Source organism: Varanus komodoensis, unplaced genomic scaffold (assembly GCF_004798865.1).
Source record: "Varanus komodoensis strain SLA01 unplaced genomic scaffold, ASM479886v1 scaffold37, whole genome shotgun sequence".
NCBI classification, from domain to species: domain Eukaryota; kingdom Metazoa; phylum Chordata; class Lepidosauria; order Squamata; family Varanidae; genus Varanus; species Varanus komodoensis.
The window spans coordinates 3564938-3576419 of NW_025335889.1; the positions used below are offsets into that span (position 1 = coordinate 3564938).

General features: G+C 46.1%; 1 protein-coding gene across 2 annotated transcripts in view; it reads right to left on the reverse strand.

The window, feature by feature from the left end:
- JPH2 (junctophilin 2) overlaps positions 1–10220 on the reverse strand; it is a 78681-nt gene extending 68461 nt beyond the window's left edge. Inside the window, exons 1-2 of one of the 2 annotated variants that reach the window (XM_044440245.1) lie at positions 9535–10220; positions 3670–4846 (exon numbers count right to left, since the gene is read on the reverse strand). In XM_044440245.1, coding sequence (XP_044296180.1) covers positions 4749–4846; positions 9535–9913 — 477 coding nt within the window. In that variant the 5' untranslated portion in view covers positions 9914–10220 and the 3' untranslated portion in view covers positions 3670–4748. Of the gene's footprint in view, positions 1–3669; positions 4847–9534 lie in introns of those variants that run through there. The other variant, XM_044440244.1, reaches the window with a different exon arrangement.
- Positions 10221–11482: the final 1262 nt, after the last annotated feature.

Below are 11482 nucleotides of genomic sequence, written 5' to 3' on the forward strand. Positions count from 1 at the left end.
ACTTTGGCCATCTCTTTATTATGCGGGAATGAATTCTATACAGTAGGGAGGAAACATTTCTGGCCCTCCATCATATTTGGGAATTCAGAAAACTCTTCTGGGCACCACCACAAAATGGCTGGTATGGGAGGCTTGGGTAGCCAGAAAGGACCAATAATGTGCCCAAGTTAGTGTGTGCAAGCAATATGTGGGCACTCCCTCCCTAGCCTGCCTGGTTGCTCCAACTGGCTCTCCCTGCTCCATTGGATCCTATCACTCTCATACTTCCTTGATGGATTCCCTGATTTTGTTTTTCGTTTTTAATGTGGGGGGACAATAACGCCCCAGTAGACATGCAGAAAGCTTTCTGGACTCATAATGATGCCAGAGGGAACGTTGCCTACCCCTGCTATATACCAACATTGAACTTATTCTCAAGAAAGGCATTATTCTTGGGAATCCATAAATCTGAAAATGTACAAAATGTGGCATTCATGTAGAAAAAAATGAGGGACTGAGAATAACCCCTGAATGTGCATTGACTGCAGAGAAGAAAAACAGAATGATGTTGGGGGAAATAAAAGGTGTGGAGCGAAGTATCCTGAAGAGGACTGGCTGCAAGCCTGTGCATCATATATCCACAACACAAAAAGATTTGGAATGGAACAAAAAGCATTCTTTTGACAACCAATTTGAACTCTTGTCCTAAAATGGAGATCGTTCCTTCCCACCAATTACCTCAGAACATTAATTTTCCTCGCATGAGCATTTCTATCTGGCCTGATTGTCTGCCTTTTGTTGACATGGTTACCTCAGTAACTAACAAGCCACCCAAAAAGCCCAGCTTCCATCCATCATTCACTAGTACAAATCCCACCCTAAAGTTAGTAACCCACCAACCCTCCACCTCCCAACCGCAAATGCATGCACACAAGCACACACACACACACACTTATCTCCATTCAGTTAGGGTATCCTGGGATGAAATATGCTAGAGAAATACAAATATTTATTACTGGTATAAAAGCATCAGCTCCCCCAAGGATTTGGTTTCTCATAGGAAAATGGCCAGTTGTACAGAAGGTATTTTTATAACCTTCATTCTGCACAGCTTGCCAGTGATTTCTGCCATGATAGCAAAGTGCAGTGATCCTTAGGGATGCAAAAAAAGGAAGAAGAAACCCAGGGGGCAGGGAAGAGGAACACAAAGAGTAATTAATGTTCATTTTAGGTTAAATACAGTTTTGGAATGGGTTGCGCTGCACTGAGAAAGTTCATTGGTCAATGGCAGAACACACGCTTTGGACGTTGACTTTAGGTCAGAGGTTTTCCCTGGTACTTCCAGTTACATCATAACTCAGGCAGCAGTTGTGAGAAAGTTCTTTTGCTTGTGATTATACAGAGCAGCTGGTGGACAAGACGAAAACGTGTGCATTATTCTTGGCCCAAGTCAGCTTCTTAACTCCCACTGGCTTTTAATAGCCCTTTAACTTTAAAAACGTATCTGAATCCCATTCCTGCCCTCCATGCCGCATGTTTATTTATTTTATACATTTTAATATTATATATTTTATTATAAAATTATTTTATATTTAAAAATTTATCAGATTTTAAAAAATACTGCTGCACATCAACAGTTTAAAAAGACTTACTTGTTAAAATGGCAGTGTACAACACAGGTTAGGAATGACAGAGGTTTGAATCAGATCAGAAGTATATTTTTTGTAAATTAAAAACAAAAGGAAAATGAAAGCTCCAAAACAGCCTGACAGGCAGTGGTATTCAGCAGATGGCAAGGCCTACAGGGTGTTGTGGGTATTACTTGAGGGAGGTTTTTAAAAAGGAAGGTGGAGGCAGGCAAAGGAATTGGGACATGAAAGAGAATTATGCTTGGATGGAAATGTATGTCCAAACTTGTATCACACATCAACCCCCCTGCTTTTAAAGAGACCCAGTGTTACAGTTAGATGGCTTTTTTTTCCCAAAGGAAAAATAAGAGAAGCTGGGTGCACTTCTCCAAGCATCCAGAGTCTTGGGGAAATGTGCAAATTTTGTTTCACTTTAAAGACTGGCTGGATGAAAAAATACAGGGCCATGTACAGGGTGCAAATCACACTACCCTCTTTTCACAAGCAGAAATCATTCATGCCTTTGCTTTTTCTTGACAGCCTGGCTTAAATGTGGGAAGGGGAGGAACCCACTTGGAATCTCTTTGGAGCAATGCTCATGTTTGCTGCCCAGGTGCAGGAGGTGCTACGGTCCTCACCCCAGCCAGGGCTGAACATTTTTACAGTTGTACAGATACGGCAGACGCACATGCATATATCGGAATCTGTGCACATTATGCCTGCAACATTTTTTAAATGACGGCCACTGACTGCCCCCCAAAGAGCCACCTGAATACTTTAAAGGGGGTGTCAGGGACTGCCAAAACAGGGACAGCAAAAGCCAGTTTTTCAGCTGGTTCTTACAATCTCCAGGGATAAAAAGAGACAAACAGAGAACAGTTGCAGTGAGCAGAAAATGGCTCAGAATCACAGCGGGGCAAGGGAGCAAGAAGCTGATGCCAGCCACCCAGATGTGTTGTGGGGACATTTGTGGAAAGGGTGGGCCTGGGTGGGTGCCTAGGCACATTTGGCAAGATCAGCAGAAGGAATGTTGCTGCCCTTGCTAAGTGGCCCAGTGACTGATTCCTGGAACCCACAAAGGAGTCAATCGCACAGGTTCAGACAACACAACAACCCGCTGTGGGTAGAACAACCCATACTGCAGCCCATGAGTTATCAATGAAGTGACACGTCATGCAAATCCAGTCACTGTCAGATTCAGGCTGCAATCCTTTACAAACTTCTTCCCTAAAATATGTTGGACTACAACTCTCATCATCCTGCCAGAGAGTACCAGGCATGAAAAATATATTACATTGAATTCCTACTGCAGTATCTCCTTCTTCAGCCAGAGAAGCACAATTGCTCCCAAAGGCTTTGGAGAGACTGATAGTTTCTTTACCATGCGTGCTAAGATTTGTTTCCTCTTAAAAAGAAGAAAAGGCATTCCCCTGAGAACCAAGTTGAAATATCAGCAGATTTCCAGGGTAAAATATTTAACTGTCAGCTTAACGTATCCATTTGCCACTACAAATTCCCCAAGTGTATTAATCAGCCCAGAAAAGCATCCCAGAGTCCGACCCAGCATACAACATTTAAAAGAAGTTGAGAGATGAGTTGGGCAGAGAAAAAGAAATGCAAAAAAGAAACATGCTAGCTAATTAGAAGACCAAGATGATTTGTACTCCTAAGCACTGCGCATCTGGTGTCAGGGGGCAAACCCAGGAACAACCGTGGGATTAACTAGGAATCAGGAACATACGAAGCTAATACAACAAACAGTAGCACTTTCTAGATAATGCCTTTAATCCATCTCTTTACTGAGGATTTTTCATGGGATTAGTTGGATGCTCTACGCAGGTTTTCCATCTCTGCCTTTCTATATGTTCCGTTACACAGCCACTAGCTGGTGCTGTGGCATAGCGGAATGGCATCATCAAAAGCCCCTACAATCTTCTGTAAAGAAGGAATCAGAAATGTACTATAAATATCTTGGGTAGAGCTCCATCTTCTCCTGTCCACATAACAGACAGTCATCACAGGGCTGTTTTGGGGGCTTCCCCATGCCTTAGGGCTCTTTCTTAAATATGTTTTGTGCTTAAGCAAAACCTTGGGGCTCCCAAAGCTGTCTTCTTGCATATGCCATTCTGGCTGCATAAGCAACCACACTCCTGCCTAAACAGGCAAAACAGAGAGAATATCTAACTGTGCTTCTAGATGAGACTTTTACTGTGCATCAGCCTGCCTCGTTCACAGAATCGTACAGAGGGCCTAGGCGATATCTTCCACTTGTAAGCATCCTGCATTTTCCCATTGCTTCTGTCCACACAAAATCCATTAAGAAAGAAAAGACAGAAGAATAGCCATATTCCACAATGTCTTTTGACCAGTGGTTCTGGAAGCAACATATTTTTAGATCTGTCAAAATACGAAGACCATTAAGGGTTGTGTAAGCATTTGGAGCAGGGAGAGAAATGGTCTTGAAATTACATTCCATTGCTTCTTCCTTGGTTTCTCTTACTGGCATGAGCTATGGGCACCTGCAAAATCTCATTGCTGAGTCTACCCCCAGTGGTTTTAATCCTAGTTGAAGCAATCAATCATGATGGAAGCTAGTCCACAAGGCAGTTCAATGGTCTTAGGAAGAAATGGCCTCGTATAAAGGAAAGGTATTTGTGGGGCTGCAATGATGAAGGTATACAGATGGCAAACATTTCAAAAACCTTCAAATAGCCCAGAGACAGTTATGATCTGAAATACTTTTACAACTTTCTTGCAAGGCCAATTATATTGTTATATGATGCAAGCTATGAAATTAGGCAGAAAAAATATTGCCCCCTACAATTACTGGATAAGCACAAAGAAGGGAAGCTATTGTTACAGTTAATTAGAAAAGGAAAGGCAGCTTTAAAACAAAATGCAAGTGAAGCATTAACACATAATGACAAACATCGTCATAATCGGATTCATCAGTCAAGCATGGTGAGATCTATGCCGCAGCTGCAGCTCCCATTGACTTCAGTGACAGCCAAAGATAATGTGCAGATTACAACCCTTTTCACAGGGGGTCTCACTTTCTGATTTTTCAGTTACACAGCAGAGGTAAGCATAATCAGTGCAGTCTCATGCCCAGAAGATGCCTGATATGAGCCAGTGACTAATCTAAATTGCCATTGCTGAAGGATCAATTTGGATGCCAAGAATATGTGAAGTAGAGTGAAAGTGTCTGTAAGCATGCACAAAGTGCATTTCCCTGGTCACTAAGGAATCCCAGCAATCAGAGAGAGAAAGCGAGAGAGAGAGAGAGAACCAGTAAGAGAGGAATAGGATACACACACATGCACCAACAGAGACATCGATATGATTCTTTAAACTCGATGAGTTCTTTTATCTCTCATTGTCATGGCTCCCTTGACATTCCATTTATCAGTTATTTACTATACAAAACTCCTTGGTTTAAATTAAGATCCATTTAGTTTCAGTGTGTGTTTAAATTCCAAAATCAGTGATGCTCAAAATGCAAGTCAAGGTTGCACAAGGACTTTGCTCCTGGTTGAGGACCAAAGGATACACTGCAGTCAACTCGTACGCCCAAATCAACATGGAATGTCCTGCATCACTTCTGCGGGCCTGGTACAAACTGGTTATGTGCTCCCATCTCACAAAAAGCCTTGTCTAATTTGAAACTTTACCTTCTTTAGGTTCCTTTGTTGTCCCTTGCATGCAGGCATGACAATATATATATTCATTATACACAAGTGGCCAATGACCTCTGACATTCTCTCCACTTCCTTGACATCTAGAGACAGCTCTTCTATACCTGCTTTCCCCAACATGGTGCCCCCAGATGTTTTGGACCACTCTTTCCATAATCCTTTATCTTTGCCCTCAGGGACTGAGGCTGATGAGAATTGTTGTCTAAAACATGTTTGGGGAAACAAGAAAGCCATTTGGGGAAATCAGTTTTATGCACTTTGCAGACCAGAGAACTCACTTGTTTACTCACAAATATTCTGTGCTACAACAGGTATAGCCTAAAAGCAGTGCTTGCTTCCACTGTTCCTGGAATCTCAGGGGCTCCAATCCTTGTGGAGCTTGCCTCTCCTTCCCACTGCCAGTGGAAAGGCATACCCCCTCGGCTCATCCTACTTGTATGTGCCAACGGGAACTAAGAAACTCTGGGACGTGTACTTTTGAGAGATCATGCTGCATGGGATGGCTTAATTCTCCCTGCATATCAGACTACAAGTTCTCACTGTTGTGAAAGTTTTTCTTCTCTTCTAACATAGCTTCTGATTGGTTTCAGTCATCTCACCAGATATGGACACCTCACATGCCTACAGAGAAATAAGGCCGCATAAATTTATTCAGATGAGACCAACAGTTTAGCCTCTCTTTTCACCTCATAGGTCTGGCCTTGCAGCCCAAACTGGGGAGCACTGAGTTTCTGAGCACCGATTCAGAAACCCAAAGTCAGTCCTCACACCTGGCAGAGTGAGGCAGTCACTCCAGACAACAGATGCCAGAGGATGAGAGCAGGATACCACAGGGAAGAGTTGTGGACCCTGCTGCCTGCCCTGTCCCTGTTTCCTTCAGCCACAATGAAGAATGCTGTTGCTTAATGAATGTCGAAGAAATATTCAAGGACCAGTCCAGCTGGCTTTTATACACAGAAGTGGAAGGAGAGTATTGTGTTTTTCAGCTGGGGCAGTAACATGACTGGGGCCAGCCCTTCTCCCCACACCTGATCCCAAGCATGTTTGAAACCTGCTAGTCTCACAAAGAAACAAAACCCAGGATGAGGCTGCAAGGCTAGGAGAACAGATGCAAGCCCTGTCTTGATAGTGTCCCCAAGTGCATCCCTTTACTTTTGTCCACAAAGGTGAATGCCTGCTCTTTGGTCCTGTGCAACAAAGTCAGGCATTCATTTAGGGAGAGCACTATAGTGTGTCCGTTTTTACAGAAGGCAGTTCTCTAGCTGTCAGCAATCAATCCAGGTCCAATGTAAGATAAAGAATGAAGGTGATTCCCAAGGCCCTTACAGTTGCCCCTCAGCAATCAGTAGCCGGCCAGCAGACCTTGCAGGTATGCTGCTCACCTGGCAGAGACTTGCTCACCATGGTGAGAACTATTGTACCATTTTTTTCCATGTATAAGACACTTGTTTTTCTTAAAACATTTACTTAAAAATGAAAGTGTGTCTTATACACAGGGGCCGTGGGCACGCCGCAGGGGGGAGACTGGCATGCACCGGGGGGGGGGGCAAGTGGGCACGGGGGGGGGGGGGCGAAGCGGGGGGGGGGGGGGGGGGCTGGGGGGGGGGGCGGGGGGCAGCGAAGCGGCACGTGTGGCAGCAGCTTGTTCGCTGGAGATGGATAGGAAAAGTGGGGGGGCGACCTATACATGGGGGCATCTTATAGATGGAAAAATATGGTATTTTTATTTAAATTATATGCATTATATGCAAACATACTTAAGAGTGGCATATGCATATTTTATGCATATGGCAGGCCCAAGTGTCACCGAATGACAGAATCTTCTGCTTCCAGGACTGGGTGGCCAGGCACACACGGAATAGGCTTCTGCAGGAAATGCTCTGACTCTCTGTAGCATCCATAGCAACATGGTGCAGCCACCAAAAGTACTTGCCTCTGGCATCTGTCTCTAATATGATGCACCAGAGAACCACAAGGTGACAAGAGCTGTACTGGATAAACCCAAAGTCCTATCTAGAACAGCACTCTGCTCCCACAATGGTCAACCAAATGTGCATGGGAAGCCCACAGGCAGGAGATGAACACAATTGCAATCCCGTTTGTGTCCCCTGGCAATAGAAAAAAGTGAGCAAGATGAGACATGAATGCGTAAAACTATGCACCATGCAGAGAAAGTTGAAAGCTAGTCATTACTCCCTTTCTCATAACACTATAACATCATCCAATGAATCTGAATCACAGGATATTCAGAACCAAAGAGGACATAAAGCACATAATTAAACTACAGAATGCAGTACCACATGATGCTCTGATGGCCACCAGCTTGAACAGTTTGACACAAATTTATGAAAGTTAAGGCTATTGGCCCCCATTTTCAATGGTCATACATTACCTCCAGTGTCAGGGATGGTATGCTTCTGAATACCAGTTGCTGGGGAATATGGGTGGGAGGAAGATGTTGCATTTATGTCCTGCTATGGGCTTCACATTGATATCTGATTTGGTCAGGTACCAAATTTGGTTGTACCAAATTGGGATTTTTGGGCCCAATGTGCAGCACTCTACACTTCTTTTATGTCAAACTGCATTTGACATTTAACACCCATCAGTGCAGAAAGATCCTTTTGGAGCACTTTGCTGCCATTTTTGGTTTAACCATCCTAATTGTTGGTGCCATCAACAAGCTTGGGCATCTTCCTCCTCACCCCATTTATAAACCCCATTTATAACTATATCCATAAAATTAAACAGAGATCAGGTGAACTTGAATAGAAAAAGACACTGATAAGGACTCTTGGCACCTGCCTGTGAACTTTTCTTCCCAATGCCACCAATGACTGAGCATTTGTCTAGACAGTATCCTACCCTACCAGTACCCTTCTCGTTGCTTGCCCTCCCTGCACCAAAAAACACCTGCTTGACTTATTTAAGGTGCCCCTAGGAATTAAACACACGATCCTGCTGAAAACAAAGGACTACTGACTGAAGAGAGAACCTGAGTCATTACAACAGTCTGCAAATCCCTATCAAATTATATATCAAGGGCTCTGAAGTGCTAATACTTGTGCAATTAGGCCACATTCTGTTTTAGAGAGGCTAATATATTTCCATTAGAAAACCATTCTCTAAGTAGTTCAATGAAAAATCTTGCACTAGGTTAAGAAATGCACTTAAGCACTTGGAGAGTTTGCCTTGGGTTTCCCAAAGAGAAATGGCTAAACACTGATTTCTAAACCAGTCAGCTATGAAATAGTTGAAGGAAGGATGCACCTAAATCAGTCAGTTTTTGTGGCTGGTTACACACTTATGCAAACCTAAGCAGCAGGTTTGGACCCCATTAGTTGTTTTCCAGGTTTCTTTTCACTGTGGCAGGCAATAGTCATGCCAGGTCCATCTCAACAGCACCCTCTACCACATCTGCCAAAGGCAGGAGTTGCTGACCATTTCTGGTTACATTATGAGTTGCAAAATGCCCACCAGATATTCCACCAGCCAGCAAGTTCTGAAGAATGATATAGGATGACTTTAAAACCAGTGAGCTTCTGCCCAGATGCACCCTAAACTGAAGAAGAATGAAATCATTTATGTCACTGAGATGACATCTGAACTCTATTAGCAGCAGAAATGGGATTGGATTAGGTCACACCTCATTTCTAAATCCCTGGTTTATTCACACATTGGCACTACAGCAACAAGTGTATCCAAAGCCTATGTATCAGCATCTATGGATGTCTTTGTTCCTCCATGTGCACATGCACAGCTTATGAGGAAAGTGCATGGCAGCTTGAGATTGTATATAAAGCGAACATGCCTGAAGAGATTAGAACATGAGAAGCACAGAAAACTGCCTTTTCCTGACTCAGATCATTGGCCCATCTGACCCAAAATTGTCAAAACTGACTGCAAGTGGCTCCCCAGGGTTTCAAGAAGGATTCTGTCCTAATTCTACCTGGAAATGCCCAGGATCAGTCCTGGGATATTCTGCATACATAGCATCTGTTTACCACTGAGCTACAGTGGTTCCCTTTAAAAACGACCAACCAACACACTTCAGGGCCTTAATTTCACCTGTCCAGCATCCAGTGTTCAGGAGATCACAAGTGGGCCCTTTCCCCTTGAATGGTCTATGCTCTTTGGAACTCCAGCTGACATATCGTAAGCCGGAGCGCCCAGTCCATCCAGTTGCCCCTCACCCAGACAGAAAACAGGATGGTTTCTTGCCAGCCTCTTACCTCCATCCGCGTAGGTCTCGGTACCATAACCATCCTGCAGCCCATTGTTCCAGGTGCCTTCATACTTTGCTCCACTGTTGACATTCTGCCTGATCCCATACCTTCCCTTAAAGCCGTGCGTCCATTCGCCTTTGTAAAGCCACCGTCCTCTTGTCTCAATTCCTAAGCCATGCCTCTTGCCTTGGGACCAGTAGCCTTCATAGGTGTTGCCACTGGGCCAGGTGTAGACCCCGACCACTTCGAAGCCATAGTTCCAGGACCCAGAATACTCGCCCTGACCTTTGGGCCCAGTGCAGATGCCATGGCCATGGGCTTTCCCCCCTTCCCAGCCGCCACAGTAGGCGCCTCCATCATCGAAGTCAAACCTTCCGCCACTCATGGTACCAGTCAAGGCCAACAACCCAGGGCTCTCTGCTCGTCCTTTCTTCTCCTTCTCGCTCTCCCTCGTTTCCCCTCCCTCGTTAGCCTGAATGTCTCTCCATTAGTCGGGCTGTGAGAAGTTAACGGATAGCTGCGGAAGAGCCAGGTAGCGCTCAGTCTACAGTGTCAGGTGCTCTGGCCTCACAAGAGGGCGCAAAGGGAGAAGAAGCGCTCAAGAGGAGGTGCGAGGCTGCTGCCGGGGGTAGAAGCCCCGTTTACCCGAAAGCCACTCCAGGGGGCACTCAGAAAGCGGTGACTGCTACTGGCCCACCAGCCCTTGCTTGGCACTACCAAGCTTGCAGGGAAGGAGACACGGGGGGGGGGTCTAAAATGGCTAGTGGGAAAGCGGGGGAGGGGGCTGACAGAGGAGGTGAAGTCCCCTCTCAGCTGCAAGGAGGCGCACGCCTCCACGTCCTCCGGGCTGCTTCCAAGCGCCCCGACCCTGGCCTGGGCAAGCGTGGCAAGTTCTTTCTGGAGCGCAAGCCACCCGAGGCAACTACTCCATCCTGGGCGCCGCCGCCGCCGCTTCTAAATGTCCTGATCATCCGGCCCCTGAGAGAGCCTGTGCAGACCACGAAGGTAAGCCGGAGAGGGGATCGCCCTAAGCTCTCGTCCTCCGCCCGCCCCCAGCGCCTAGCGCACGCCTTGCTCCCCGCGGCCCGCGCCGCCCCGCTCGCCTGGGCTGCTGCGCCCCGCGCGGCTGCAGATGGCCCCCGGCTGGTGGCAACGGGCGATGCCAGCCTCGTTAGAGTCCCATAGGATATGCGCGCCTCCGGCTCTCCCCGCCAGCGTCGTCTTCTCCTTCGGGGAGAAAAAGGTCAAGGCTGCCCTAACAAGGCCATCGGATTCCTAGAACAGTGCCTAAAATAACCCCCCATGGCCCGGCCCCTTTTCCAGGACCCTTTTATGGAGGAGAGAGGCGCCCACCCCCACCCTCTTTGGGCTGGGATTTAAAAGTTAGAAAAGCGGAGAGGGGAGAGCGGTTGAGAAAGCAAGTGCCTGAGTTTAAAAATAGCACCCTGGGAAGCGCTTTCTCTCAGATCGTTCGCGCCGAAGTTTGCAGGAGCAGGAAAAGACACTTGTGCTCGTCACGGGGCGAAGAGGAAACCGCAGGCGGGCCCGCCGGAGAGAATGAATGGTAGAATCGATGAATGAAGGTGTTAAGAGTCGAGGGACTAGGACAGGACACACGCAGGGCCTCGGGGTGGATCCTGTCCTCAAAGGTACCGCAGAGGAAGAAAGCGAGTATTCTGTGCTTCCTGCGAAAGTATCAGTTGCAAGACTTGCACTGAATGCTAAGCAAAGTTGTTTTGAAGTTCCCCAAGTTGCTCCAAAATGTGTCCTGCGAAGTGTGTAAGCCATCTGAATTCCTCCCTTCCTTGTGTAAGGTTTTGCTGCTTGAGGAAGTTTGCCTCCTCCTTGGGGACTAGTGATGTTGTGGGGCCTTGTTTCCGCCTTCTTGACCTCCTTTGTACTGCAGGAAGTATGGTAAGGTATAGCCATAAAGCCTAAGAAAACAAAAACAAAA